This window comes from Hippocampus comes, unplaced genomic scaffold (genome assembly GCF_001891065.2).
Source record: "Hippocampus comes isolate QL1 unplaced genomic scaffold, H_comes_QL1_v1.1 scaffold36, whole genome shotgun sequence".
Taxonomy (NCBI): domain Eukaryota; kingdom Metazoa; phylum Chordata; class Actinopteri; order Syngnathiformes; family Syngnathidae; genus Hippocampus; species Hippocampus comes.
In genome coordinates this window covers 349,059-364,167 of record NW_017805695.1, presented here as the reverse complement: position 1 = coordinate 364,167, position 15,109 = coordinate 349,059, and the positions used below count along the sequence as shown (strand labels likewise).

At 39.8% G+C, this 15,109-nt stretch overlaps 1 protein-coding gene across 4 annotated transcripts in view; it reads left to right on the top strand.

Annotated features, from left to right (window-relative positions):
- Positions 1 to 15,109, top strand: part of hnrnpll (heterogeneous nuclear ribonucleoprotein L like) — a 26,597-nt gene that overhangs the window by 9,571 nt on the left and 1,917 nt on the right. The window contains exons 4-14 of one of the 4 annotated variants that reach the window (XM_019882190.1): positions 304 to 431; positions 551 to 636; positions 716 to 812; positions 3,345 to 3,417; positions 8,302 to 8,373; positions 9,146 to 9,206; positions 9,288 to 9,378; positions 11,558 to 11,679; positions 13,045 to 13,246; positions 14,513 to 14,570; positions 14,688 to 14,786. In XM_019882190.1, coding sequence (XP_019737749.1) covers positions 304 to 431; positions 551 to 636; positions 716 to 812; positions 3,345 to 3,417; positions 8,302 to 8,373; positions 9,146 to 9,206; positions 9,288 to 9,378; positions 11,558 to 11,679; positions 13,045 to 13,246; positions 14,513 to 14,570; positions 14,688 to 14,786 — 1,089 coding nt within the window. Of the gene's footprint in view, positions 1 to 303; positions 432 to 550; positions 637 to 715; positions 813 to 3,344; positions 3,418 to 8,301; positions 8,374 to 9,145; positions 9,379 to 11,557; positions 11,680 to 13,044; positions 13,247 to 14,512; positions 14,571 to 14,687; positions 14,787 to 15,109 lie in introns of all 4 variants that reach the window. The other 3 variants (XM_019882192.1, XM_019882188.1, XM_019882189.1) reach the window with 3 other exon arrangements.

The following is a 15,109-nucleotide window of genomic DNA, read 5'->3' as shown; positions in this document are numbered from 1 at the left end:
ATATATATATATATATACACACACACACACACACACACACACACACACACACACACACACACACACACTTTTAAAAATTCTCAACCACTATCATCTTCGGGGAAATGTAATTTTTCTGTACAACTCAACGACAACAAGCTCACTGTGCCGGATCTCACAGAAGAAAACATGGTGCCCTAAATGCTAACTACCATAGGTTCAATTAACAGGTGCTTTCACAGGTATAAATTAACAATAAAGTACTCTTCCCGAAACCCAGATATGCAATAACATTGCCTTTTGCATCAATATTTTTTTTATTAGGTCAGCAGGCATATTTTAACTACTCCACATCCAAGAGAATCACCAGGCCAACCAATGCTGACAATCCCAACAGTGGCAACAAGGTTCTCCTACTGTCTATTCAGAATCCTCTCTACCCTATAACTACGGTATCTGTTTTATATATATATATATATATGTATAACAATCGGGATATCGTGAGTTGAGATGTTTTTTAAATGTACTAAAATTGTTTGTTTACTTCGTTTGTTTGTTTTTTTGTCTCCAGGATGTCCTCTACTCAGTATGTAACCCTCTTGGCATTGTACTGAGGATTGTCATCTTTAAGCGAAATGGAATCCAAGCCATGGTGGAGTATCCTAATAAAATTTAAAAATGTTTTTCTTTCTGTGTTCATATTTGCAGTCTGCTGTCCTAAACCTATTTCATTCAGGTTTAAGTCGAATCAATATGCTCAGAAAGCGAAAGCTGCTCTGAATGGAGCTGACATCTATGCTGGCTGCTGCACTCTCAAGATTGAATATGCAAGGGTAAAGAACTAAAAATGTATTTTCTGTATGCTTTTGAGATGTACTCGGTAACATATTGTAGCAGTGGTTGGTAATAATTTAATTTAAATGGCGGCTGAATTTGACTTCCTGCAGTACACTCAACCACCACTAGGGGCACCACATTGTTTAGTTGTTTTCTTTATTAAATATACAAGGCTTAAACAGACAAAAAACATCTAAAATCAGTCATCAATTTGAAGGCTGCTACGGTCAAAGACTTTTGAGAAGCTCAGAGGTTAATAATTTTCAAGCACACACAAAGTACACACACAGTCCAGTTTTATGATTGAACAGTTATTCTCTAAATCAATGTGGAATCTCATATAAAACGTCATAGGAAAACTAAATACAATGGAAAGAGTAGCAAAGAATGAGAATATAAAAAGATAAAATAAACCAAAACAATAAAAACAGGCAAAAATGGAGAATCTTGGCGCGAGATAACGTTAATTTATAAAAATATAGACATGCGGCTCCTTGACTAACTTAACCCCTTTCCTCAGTTTTAATCACCAATTTCGTACACGTACAAGTAATTTGAACTCATTGATTGTCTTCTGAATTCAGATTCAGATTCAGATTCAGAAAACTTTATTCATCCCCATGGGGTAATTGGACTTAACAGGCACGCTTTGCACAAGAAACATGAAAAACAAAGACGAACATGGGATACAGTGCGAAGGGCGAATGAGCTATATGGATTTTTTCCTGATTGAAGTCTGCAGTCGAGCTGGCCAAGTTGTGAAGACAGGAGGTGGGGGGAAGAAGTTGGAGAAAATAAAAGAAAAAGACAAAAAAAAAATGGAAAAGGTGGTCTAGGTTGGGCTGGTTCACGCCAACATGTCCTCATTTCAGGATGGTCTTGTCCCAGCGAGGCAAACACATGGGGCTGCTGAGCCCAGGGTGCACCACCAAAGAAGAAAAAAGAAAAGATGAAAGAAAGTCAGGTGGTAGCTATGGAAAAAGGGGAACCCCAGCGAGAGGACCCAGCCGTGGGCAGATGGCCAAAAGATGCATGCCGTCCTTTAAGAGGAAGAAACAACCAAGAGAGACAAAAGAGGAAACAAGAACAAAAGAGCAAGAAAGAGAAAGAGGCTTTAGCTTTGATAGGCTGCGAATTCAAACCAGGCCACTCCCGCAGTCTCATGTGGGGCTAAGCGGGGACGTGTTGACCTGGACCCCGTGCCAGTCAATTGATTAAAATTTGGAACAGGAGTGAAGTTAATTATTCCATCTTGGGTGATATATTTTAAAATGATACTTTACATATAATCAAGCTTTGAAACTGAACAAATGTTCTATCAATCAACCCCACTGATTCTGAAGAAACTCTTCTCCAAACAAATTAATCGAAAAAATGCAGGTTGAAGAACATGATCAGAAATTAACAACATGAAACACAAATGCAATATCTTGCAAAGTGAATCTCAAAATTGCATACACATGAAGTTTAACGTGATTTTGGAATGTGAACATCTTGGGAAGGGGGATCGTCTTCATCCTCCCTTAGACAGAAAATCATGTCCACGCTTATGGCACACTGGTTCCTCTTGGGAGGAATATCAAAAACGTGACTGACCACGATGACGGAAACAAAAACATTGAAACAAACCAAGCCAGAAAGTACGGAACCCCTAAGGGGACAAGAAAGAAAAAGAAACTGCATTCCCTTGCAAAGATTGCGAGATAAGACAAGCTTTTTTTCTTTTTTTTTTTTTTTTTTTTTTTGCAAGGGGGCGCTTTTTAAAAAATGTGCGTTGATGTACTTCTGGGTTATTTTCCGGGTAACTGAAAATAACAAACATGGATGGCGAGTTGAATGGAATTTTACTTTGAAATTGGCTTGAAATACAAAGGCATTAAATCTGTTCTTGAGCATAAATACAGATTCCAAGTCCTCCTCCATAATTCTCTCCTTCCCCGAAGTAGTGTCGTCTCATGTCGTAAAAACGCACATCTAAAAAAAACGCCCTCTTACAAAAAAAAAAAAAAGTTTGCGTTATCTTGCAATCTTTGCAAGGGAATGCAAAACTTTGCGAGGGAACGCAAAGTTGTTTTTTTCTTCCATGTCCCCTTAGGGGCTCCGTAAGAAAGAAACGACTGAACGAAATACAAGCAAACTGATGAGACTACGAGGTCCACCTGGGCAAGACACAAGTGGCTGGAGGGAGGTTGACACAAAGGACTATCCTGACGAGAACGGGTGGATAAACAAATCAAAAAAGGGACATAGGGAATCAATCAGATTTCTAGGATTTACCTATCTCTGAACAATAATCTCTGTGAACCCCCTGCCCCCCCCCCCCCAAAAAAAAAAAAATTAAATTTTAGACATCCATCCATCCAATTTCTAATGCGCTTAACCTCACAAGAGTCGCAGGCGTGCTGGAGCCTATCCAAGCTGTCTTCGGGCACTCAGCAGTTGCCAGCCAATCGCAGAATTTTAGACACATGAAATGTCACAAATTTTTATGATTCTTTTCCATTTCTGTTTTGTTTTTGGGTCTACAGCCAACACGTCTGAATGTGATAAAGAATGACAGTGAAAGCTGGGACTACACTAAACCATACCTGGTCAGACGGGGTAAGACGCTCTCTTTTTCTGTCTTTTTTTTTTAAATATTTTGACTCAAGTCCTGTGATTCTAGTTCTGCACAATTTGTAAGACTTTTTTTTTTCTCAGAAAAGTACGACAGTAGGTTCAGTTTAAATGACTTCAAATGAACTCAAGCCACAAGCCAAGACTCCTGCACTTGCTTTTCTTCCTCACCAATCAAAACACTCTCACAGTCACCAGCCTCTCACAAGCCTGCACATCTCCCACCCTGGTGGAAGAAAGAACATAGAAGAAAAAGGAGTATGGACGTCAGGCTGACTTTACACAACAGCTCTCTTCACTCATTATCTCCTCCATCAACGATAAGGAAATTCGGAAAAAAGGACATGGATCTCAGTCCTTCCTACCACCAGGCAGCTGCTGCTTAAAAATTCTCAGGAGGCCTCAATCCCTCAAGCAGCACTAAGTTATGTCTATCTAGGATCCTCCTTTGTGTCGTCTGGTTTGTTTTGCAGCCAAGTACAAGTGGATGAAAATGCATCCGGTTACCAAAGGGCCTTAGTATGATTTCCCCTTGCTTCAAAAAGCAAAATATTGGTGTCCAACCTGCACTCATTCATTTGTGTTTTGGTCTATCAAGGGGCCATATGGGAAATTGAGGTTTCCACCCATCAAGTATGAAATTACAAGTACTGTATATCTTTTCTTAGCTGCTCATTTCCAAAAAGGTGTCTGTGAGCAAGCTCTTCTGAATTTTCACAGGGTGTATTTTTGTTACATTGCTAAAAATGGTTGATCCCATACCACTGAATCCAGAATATATGTTCATCCCTGTACATGCAATTATTTACATGAGGGCACCTCTTAATTCTTTCTAATAGCTTCAGAAGTGTACTATTACTGTGTGCTATGTCACATAGCGTCAATGTAGTATATAACAATGCAACTCTGCTTGATGGCTAAAGTGATGGTGTAATGCAGGTTGATGTTCTTGCGTGCTGAGGGCGAAAAGAAAGATTGCTGTCTGATGCTAAACAGGTACGGTCTCTTTCATTGGTTTGTTTTCATTCCCTCCTCTGTACTTCACATGACCTTTTCCTACGACATTCAGAATTATTTCTAAACTTCTGTCGATTTGTGAGCATCAAAGTCATGTAGTTCCGTTGGGATTTGGCTCTTGTGAAATGTTGCAATTTATAGACATGATTGCATTTTGTTGTTTGTTTTGAGCGCAATATTTTGTGATTTTTTTAAAAAATTGATTGGAATAGACCCTTTATAATGTTTACAAGACGCAGAGAAGAAGTCACACGTAAAGAGTTTATTGCAGGGGTGATCAACTCAACAAGCATAAATGGACAACAAAAACATGCCTAGCCATCACAAAGAGACACACACCCAAGCAGCGCTGTATTACAACCACAATAACATTGCATCCAGGAATTCTTAACAGATCTTCATTGAGAAATAAGCTAAATGACCAGATAATTAGCAAACCTGTGCCTGTGTGTCACGTGAGGAACAGGATTTGGAGCCAGAAGCAGACAGGACACGCAAAAATGAACGTAGAGTGCTGGATGGAGAACACAAAAATACCAAGTAACAACAGAGGGCAACGATGGAAGAAAGCTTGATGTTCTGACGTGTCATTGAGCAACAGAAGCTTAAATACTGAGAGACATTAGATCATGCCCAATCATATGTGACATATGACAAAATAAAGCACCATAGCAACTGAAAACATCAAGGACCCAACCCAAAACCCCGCCGGACGCATTCACGAGGCGAGAAGGTTTGGCGGTCTGGCGGCATTATCTGATGTCGTTTGTCAATACAACTCACTAGGAAGATTTAACTGCTAAGAGACCCGAGTTCATCTCGAGCCGACAGCTGATTTTGCATAAGCTCCATCCACTCAAAAATCCTGAATTAGTATGCAGCTAACTGAGAGTCCGGACGTTTGCCAGATGACTGATTAATGAAGGGCTGATCAAAGACTCACTGCATCTCTGCAGAAAAAGAAGCAAATGATTCCAATGTCTTTGACTTTCGTAGAAAGGGTTCTGTCAGTCGTCATCTGTACCTGTGGGTAAAAAACAAAAAACAAAAAACAAAAAACAAAAAAGGACGTTTCGCTTCTCTCACAGAAGCTTCGTCAGCGGTAGACAACCCTGAAGTCTCCGTGAAGACTCCGGGAAGCAGGTTGATGTTCTTGCGTGCTGAGGGCGAAAAGAAAGATTGCTGTCTGATGCTAAACAGGTACGGTCTCTTTCATTGGTTTGTTTTCATTCCCTCCTCTGTACTTCACATGACCTTTTCCTACGACATTCAGAATTATTTCTAAACTTCTGTCGATTTGTGAGCATCAAAGTCATGTAGTTCCGTTGGGATTTGGCTCTTGTGAAATGTTGCAATTTATAGACATGATTGCATTTTGTTGTTTGTTTTGAGCGCAATATTTTGTGATTTTTTTAAAAAATTGATTGGAATAGACCCTTTATAATGTTCACAAGACGCAGAGAAGAAGTCACACGTAAAGAGTTTATTGCAGGGGTGATCAACTCAACAAGCATAAATGGACAACAAAAACATGCCTAGCCATCACAAAGAGACACACACCCAAGCAGCGCTGTATTACAACCACAATAACATTGCATCCAGGAATTCTTAACAGATCTTCATTGAGAAATAAGCTAAATGACCAGATAATTAGCAAACCTGTGCCTGTGTGTCACGTGAGGAACAGGATTTGGAGCCAGAAGCAGACAGGACACGCAAAAATGAACGTAGAGTGCTGGATGGAGAACACAAAAATACCAAGTAACAACAGAGGGCAACGATGGAAGAAAGCTTGATGTTCTGACGTGTCATTGAGCAACAGAAGCTTAAATACTGAGAGACATTAGATCATGCCCAATCATATGTGACATATGACAAAATAAAGCACCATAGCAACTGAAAACATCAAGGACCCAACCCAAAACCCCGCCGGACGCATTCACGAGGCGAGAAGGTTTGGCGGTCTGGCGGCATTATCTGATGTCGTTTGTCAATACAACTCACTAGGAAGATTTAACTGCTAAGAGACCCGAGTTCATCTCGAGCCGACAGCTGATTTTGCATAAGCTCCATCCACTCAAAAATCCTGAATTAGTATGCAGCTAACTGAGAGTCCGGACGTTTGCCAGATGACTGATTAATGAAGGGCTGATCAAAGACTCACTGCATCTCTCCAGAAAAAGAAGCAAATGATTCCAATGTCTTTGACTCCCACAAGGAATTCGCTCACCTCCCTGCTCTTCCCCGAACCAAGTTTAGAGCATAGGTGAATTTAACGCAATCGTCTAAATACACGCCAGGTTTCTACTGGAAGAACAAGGAACAGTTCAGCAGGAATCGTCTACAATTCGTCCCCGTAATAGTGTCGGGGTGACAGAATGTTGGGCTTCCGGTGAGAAGGCAAAGGAGCAGCCGGTGAGACGATCACTGCCCGATTTGAGGTGGAGGGATGGGTCGGAGCAGATGGTGATACCTGCGGCAAAGCGCTGGATTTTGACTGGACTGTCATTATGTTGACGGTGGTGGAAAGGTTCTGAATAGATTCCATCATCTCCCCCAGGAGTTGCTCATGTCTGCTGAGCAGTGCTTCCTGAGCGTGGGCTGCTTAATTTTGGACCCAGAAGAATACAGGACACGGAAGTGGAAAAACAGAGTCCTTATGTACAAAAATAACAAGTCACAACAGAGAGTGGAGCTTGAAGCCGAAGGCATGGAAGAAAACTGGACGTTCTGACAATGTGTCACCGAGCAACTCGAGCTTCAATACAGAGAGACATCAGGCCATGCCCAATCCTACATGACAAAATAAAGAGGATAAAATAAAGGACCACTGCAAGTCACATCAAGAACCCAAGTCAAAACACAGCCACAACACTGTGGTTCCTTCAATTACAGCGCTGTCATCCTCCTTCAGTCCTGATTTCTTGTATGTTGTGATCTTGACAAGCATTATTTATTTCCGTGACATTTTCTGGAGAAAGAAATATGGTTATTTGTTTTCATGCCCTGTTGTTGAACAGAAAGAACTCATTTTATTTTGCCAACATGTATTTTATTGAATAGATTTAGTTAGTAGTTATTATCTTACATCGCGAAAATTAGTGATGTTCAATTAAAAATAAAGCCACTTTAAAGAAGTGTAATGCTCAAGAGATCATGGTAAATTAAATGTCATAATTTTCCTTTTGTTTGTTTAGTTTTTTTTTTTTTTTTTTTTTTACTTTTTTCTGTTATTTCAGTCCTAAGGTTTGTGGTTGATACCTGGGCTCTAGCCCATCACGCATCAGTGAGCTTCTCTGTGTTCCTCAGATACTCCGCCTTCTGCCCATGTTCAAAAAAACATACATGACAGGTTAACTGAAGACTCTAAATTGTCCATAAGGGGGAATTACAGTGTGAACGGTTGTTTGTGTGCTTATGCCCTGTGACTATCTGGCGACCAGTTCAGGGTGTACTCTGCCTCTAACCCACAGTCAATTGGGGAGAGGCTCCTGCACAAGCGCGAATCAAGTGACAATAAGCGGTGTAGTAATAGATGGATGGATGTTATTTCAGTGACCATATTGACATTTTCTTTGATGAAAAGATCCACAATTTTCCATGGAAAAGACCTGCAAAATGACAATCAATCATCAAAATCGAATGAGTTTGTATTTGAATGAAAGATTTCTACTCTTCCTTCTGTATAAGTTTGGGTTCAAATTGAACTTGTTCTGGCTGCCTTGGTAAGTCAGTGTTTTGACCTCTTGATTGTCAGTTGTTCAATTTTGTTGAAAACATTATATGACTGGTAACTTTGTTCCCAAATAGATTTTTAAGAGCCGTGCTGTGTGTGTGCACATTCATTTTCAGATCTCGGAAAGGGTAGGCAAAGACAGGCCATTTTAGGTGAGCACCCATCGTCATCCGGTGACAACAATTATGGTAAGACTCATTACATACATTCGTTGTGGGTATCAGATTGCGTAAATAAGTATGTTAACACAGAAATAAGCAAGAATGAATGTTTGGTGCCCGGTGGTTGACTGGTTGGCGCGTTGGCCTCACAATGCAGAGGGTTTGATCCCCGCTCCGGCATTCCTGTGTGTGGCTTGCATGTTCTCCCTGTGCCTGCATGGGTTTTCTCCGGGTACTCTGGTTTCCTCTCACATTCCAAAAACTTGCATGGGAGGTTAATGGAACACTCAAAATTGTCCCTAGGTGTGAGTGTGAGCGCGGATGTTTGTTTGTCTAAGTGTGCCCTGCGATTGGCTGGCAACCAGTTCAGGGCGTCCCCGGCCTACTGCCCAAAGATAGCTGGTATAGGCTTCGGCCCGCCCTGCGGCCCTTGTGAGGGTAAGCAGATTGGAAAATGGATGGATGAATGATTGTATGTTTGGTTTGTAGATTTATTACTATACTGTTAAAAACATTTTAATTTGTGAAGCTAATGATACCAGTCTCTTCAACATTTATACAGTTTGAAGAACCACTACTGTTTATTTTTCATCCTTTGTTGAAATGTGATGACAAAATTCCCAAAAGCTGTGTAGTTTATGTAATCTATTGAAACCAAAATAGTCAGTATTCATGTGTTTGTTATGACTTTTATTTTGTGGCTGTCTGCCAACAATTTTAAGATTAACAACTGTAGTGTCCAATTGTATTCTTTTAAATTCAAAAATAAATTTGCAGAACTGAGATTAATTAGCTCCAGGTCTCTCTTCTCTTTTCTCAGGTTCACACTGCTCCCTCTTGCCTATGCCGAGCAGCAGCAGGTACAAATTGACCTCGGTGGATGTTCCGGATATAGTGTCGTACCCTCTGCCCCAGGCATCCTACTCTTCCTACGCCCCCAGCTCTGTTGCCATGGTGAGTGGCCTCCATCCATCTAGGATGAACTGCGCCCGTATCTTCAACCTGTTCTGCCTGTACGGTAACATTGAAAAGGTGGGTCTGGCTTGACTATTTTTTGACCATGATTTTATTTTTGGAAAATTACAACCTTTGTAGGCCTGAAATAGCCCACAATGTGACAATAAAGAAGCAAGACTGTGGCAGCCACATTTACAACTCAATACCAATTGACTAGCTGCTGAAATCACGGTGTTGCGCAACATCTTACTGCTACTGTGCAATCATATTGTTGACACCTCTCAATTGTTTTTTCAGACCTTTTTGACTTTTATTGTGCCACACTGCAGTCACACTTGATTCTGGAGGTGACACATATGTTTCTTTATTGTCACACCTATATCGGGGACAGGCAATTTAAATGCTGTAGATGAGCAGACCCCAACCTTTTTTGCCGCAGGGACCGGTTTAATGTCAGACGATATTTTCAGAGACGGGCCTTTTAAGGCCGGATAAATACAACAAAATAATGTAATATGACCTACATGAAAACTGTGGTATTTTCTCAACATAATAATAAACATGAGGAACGTCCAATCTGGCCGCGACACTCACTGGTTGCTATGGTAGCGTTCAAATGTGCCTTCAAAATAAGATACACCGTAAATACAAAGTGCATGAAAAATACGGCTCACCTTCGCCGCATAATATGTAGAGTAGACATGGTGCGTAGGAATCTCCTGTTGAGATAAAGCCGGATTTAAGTAGGACTCCTGATACTGTCTATTAAATGTAGCCTTCTTTTTCTTGCAAGTCATAGGCTCCTCTTCTGTCTCCTGGCTGGGCCTTTTCCCCTTCCCAAAGAAACTTTCCAAAGACGTTTGTTTTTTACTCATTTTGCTAGCTCCTTGGTTTCATTTTGGCAGTAACCCATCACATGACCGAGAAGCGCGCCTTGACCCGCGTCAACAGTGACATTATTTTCAAAATAAAATATCTATCAGATTCCGAAATGAATGAAATGGAAGTGATGTAAGTTATTTATTCTTTCTGTGCGGTTCGGTATCAAATGACCCACGGACCGGCACTGGTCCGTGGCCTGGGTTTTGGGGACCGCTGCTGTGGATGGCAACAATTTTTCATCAGTGCTACTGGGGCGCCACATTAGACCTCGCACTTCCTAACAACCCTGATTAAAATAAATAAATAACAGCATAGACCAGCATGGTTTTGTTGCGTTTTCGTATTGGTCTTGCTGGTGTCACCGATAAGAGCTGCTAAAAGCAAAAGAGCCAGAATTCAAACAGTTGAACCTGCAGTCACTGAGCACCCCACTCTACGAACTGAGCCACAGCCGTCCAGCAGGACCAGCAAGTTGCTGGGACACTGGCAAGAGCTGGTGATAGCAGCTGGAGTCTTGCTGTTGTTACAAACTACAGCAGGGCAACAACTGCTGTTCTCAATTGCTTTATATGGATAACTGATAGTTAAAAAAACATGCACAATACAGCTGAAAGATCTGTTCAATAAATGAGACTAAAATTGGTTTATGTCACCCATTCTGTAGTGTTCGTGTATTCTTGCAACCCCACCAAATCCTACCTCGTAGTATTACTGACGACATGATTTTGATGATGAAAATGAATCAATAACAAGTACATTCTTGACTAGGTCAGTCACTATCCTATACAATACAATATACTACATTTTTATTTATATTGCACTTTCACAACAGCTGCAGCTGTAACAAAGCGCTTTACAGAACAGTTAACATAAAATAACAAAATAACATAACACAACACATAACATAAGACACGGACAGTCATGCGATCTTAACCACTTTTCCTACATAGGCTTTGTTGTTTGAAGCAGTTCTAGATGAAAGAGTAGAGAATTAAAGTGTCCTTTCACCAGTTGATCATAGATGTCACGCTCAAAATGTACCAACGGCTGCTACAAGCTAAGTTTGAAAGCAAACAAGAAGCTGTCGTGTCCATTGACAAAAAAAAAAAAAAAAAAAAAAGAGATGGGCTCACTTCTCCTGTCTCATGTAAATCCGTTTCAATTCCCAGCTCAGTTCAAATACGCACTAACATGCAGTAGAAAAGCAGCTCAACTGCAGACTGTGACGATAATAAACAAAAAAAAGAAAGCGAATAGGAATTGAAATATTCACTATCAATTGCTTTATTATGTCAGGGATAATCACAAAAGCACTACTCATTGCAACATACACTGTAACTATAATGCGGTTGTTAACTGTGAGTGATTTTAGGTGAAGTTTATGAAGAGTGTTCCTGGCACAGCCTTGGTTGAGATGGGGGATGATTATGCTGTGGATCGAGCAATCACGCACCTCAACAGCATCAGAGTTTTTGGCAAGAGACTCAGCGTCTGGTGAGAATATAAGAAAACACTCGGCCTGAAATAATTGCGGCACAAACAATATTTTCATTACCGGTACTCAGTTAAAAAGAAACAATGTTTTACAAGTGAGTTTTCTTAGATTTGTCAATCTTTACTTGAATGGTCAATCACATCTTTTTCTTTGCAAATGACCAGTAAATGGGTTCCATTACTCAAATTTTCAATACAAATGTAAACGATTTGTTGTTTGTTTTTTTCTTCTTTTTTGAAGAAAACATGAACGACTGAACGAGTTAATGATAGCTTCTTATAGTGTATTATATTATATATCTTTAACTAAGAATGTAGCCGAATGTAGCTTGAAGGTGGCCAGCTTCCTGAGATGTTTAAGGCAAAAAAAAAAAAAACACTTTTGTCAAAATATACCTTCGGCCATTATTTTGCTAGGGTGATGATGTATTACAAACATGTTTATAATCATGTATTTATTTATTTATTTATTTTTAAAGGGAACACTTGGAGTTACATTGTGTTGTTTCGGTGTTCCTTTTATTTTTTGGAGCAGTATATATTTTTTTACATTTTAAAAGAATATTGTAGATGCATTTTTGAGAGTAAATTGTCCCCTGTGTTTTGTTTGCGATTTCCATCTCTGTTCTCAACCGCTTCGCTGAAAAGATTCCATTTCAATTTGAGGGTTATTATTAGTCCTAACCACGTTTCTTCCTCAGACTTGTTTTTGAATTCACTTATAACAATCATTATCATCATAATTAAAGTAAGATTGTTAGCACTGTGCGCTCAAATAGCTGGATCTGGAATGGCGGCCCAATCTCTTGGAGTCGGAGAGCGTGTCACATTGTCCTGCCAATTTAAAGATGACGCAGCTTTGAGTCTTAGAGCATCGCCATTTTTGATTTCAGTACGGTTTCAGCACAGCCCTGCTGTTACATACAGTATGTGTTACAAAGAGAGAGGCGATGTGAAAATTACCAAGCAAGCACTCAAGTGAGTGAGCCTTGAGACACAAAGACAGATAACAGTTCACTTCTCTTACACCCTTAAAAGAGAGTTTGACATGAACCTAATATAGGTTTTTGGATCACGAGAGGACCCAAACAAGCATCGAAAGAACATGCACAGAAATGTTCATGATTCTGTTATAAGATAAGATAACCTTTATTTGTCCCACACTGGGGAAATTTGCAGTCTACAGCAGCAAAATTGGGGGTGGAGAAAAAAAATGTATGTAACGATGAGGTTATTTTTATTTATTTATTTATCTTAAAAACCTTGCTTAAAACATGAATGAGGGCATTTTATTACAACGAAATGAATTACATGGATTTAGACTTGAGGGATTTCCTCAGTTTACCTCCGCAATTTTCTGTGCAGTGTATCTAAACAGCATGCAGTGATCCCCAGCCAGTTCTTTGAATTAGAGGATGGAAGCAGCAGCTACAAGGATTTTGCCATGACCAGGAACAATCGCTTCAGCAGTGCTGGGCAGGCCTCCAAAAACATCATTCAACCCCCATCTGCAGTGTTGCACTACTACAACGTCCCTTCATGTATATCACAGGACCACTTGCTCAGGGTATGATTGTTGTAAATACTAAATACAGTATGTTTTTGGTGTTGTCCAATCCTTACAGTGGGCCAAAGTAACCACTGTCACTGTAAAGTCTTCAATGCATTTAGAAAATATTCCTGTTCATTCATTCATTCATTGCGATTATTGTTTAGATTTATATATTTGTCATTTTTATACAGTTTAGTTTCGCTGCCTTATCTTTAGCTGTGTGTGTTTAATGCACTGCATGTTTGCACTGAGGAATGAGAGGAAAGAAATTTCATCTGTGCTGTATGTTGTACATAGAGCATATTTGACAATAAAGATGACCTTCAACATGACCTTGACCAAAGTACAACGATATAAAACAACAAATGTACTCGATCGGAGAATTACTTTGGCAATCATTTTGGCAGTTTGGCTACCAGATACAAAGCTGTTTCATTTTAAACAAATAATTAAATGTGTGTATGTATATTTATATTTACACATGTCAACAATCAGAGCAATTCCACAGCTGGTGTCACCAAATATGTATTTCAAACCCAAACTCTGAGTTTTCCCCAAACAAAAAACAAACGCATAAATACATACCTGGGATTGAATGACTGGATTCTTAAAAAACATAAAAATATGTCCTTGGCATTGGTTGTGTTTTAAAGTGCCCTGGGAAAGAGCTCTCCGGCACCCTCTCCAAAGACTCCAAAATGGATGGGTACTGTGAACTATTGTTTGGTGCATATGCACAGACTTCAGTCAGGCCACATGTCGCCAACCCCACACGAAGGCTCCTGGGATCAACTTCAATGTACAGGCATTGAGCTGATCTGGCCCGCCACATCATTTTATGTGGTCCGTGAAAGCAAATCAAGCATGTCAAGTTTCATGATCCTTGCTAAAGTCTGAACCAAAATTTCAAATTGCCATATGTAATCTACAATAACAGTCTTGTCAATTTGTTGTGCGCTGTGTATGTAATATGTGGAGGGGATTATACATTGATATGGTTTCCCAAAATTCATAACGGCCCTCCAAGGGAAACCGTAACTACAATGTGGCCCGCGACAAAAATGGGTTTGACACCCCTGACCCAACTCCTAGAATCATTGGGACACACAAACCCTTCTACCACGATAAGGTGATGGCCCAGGGAGGGTTACTGTCTAAATTTTTGTCTGGCATCATGACTTACTTACATCAAGCACAAGGATTAGTAACAGTGGATGGAATGACTTGAAGTGTATTGCTGCAAATGTATTTACACATTCCTTATTTTGTATGTGTTAACAGTTATGTAATGAACATGATGTGCCCGGCTTTGTCAAGTTCAAGATGTTTGATGCCAAATGTAAGTTCAATATTATTTTTGCTGTTGTATTTTTCATGTGAAAGGCAAGTATGAGAGTAGATACAGTGTATTTTTTTCTGTTGATGCTATATCTTTCATTTGATGTTTTTCTTTCAGCTTCCTCCAAGACAATATCTGGTTTGTTGCAATTTGACAGTAAGACAGAAGCTGTGGAGGTTCTCACTGTTCTCAATCATTACCAAATAAGGATACCAAGTAAGTGTTTCTGAAATACACCTCCAATTAGGACTGCACGATTTTGGAAAAACATGCGATATGATTGATATTGCTGCGATATTTAACATGTACCTAAAGAAATGACATATTTATTATCTCATGAAGGAATTACTTTTTTTTTCCAGCAACGTAAGCAAGCTCAATGTCTTCCTCTCTAATGAATTGTAATTACTGTTGATACTGGTCAACTATTGGATGGAAATTTAAGTTTGCATCCAATTACACATCCAATTTTAAAGGAAATGTATTGCATGCATTGGCGAGTTGTATATTACATGGGCCAATATTGATATATATATATA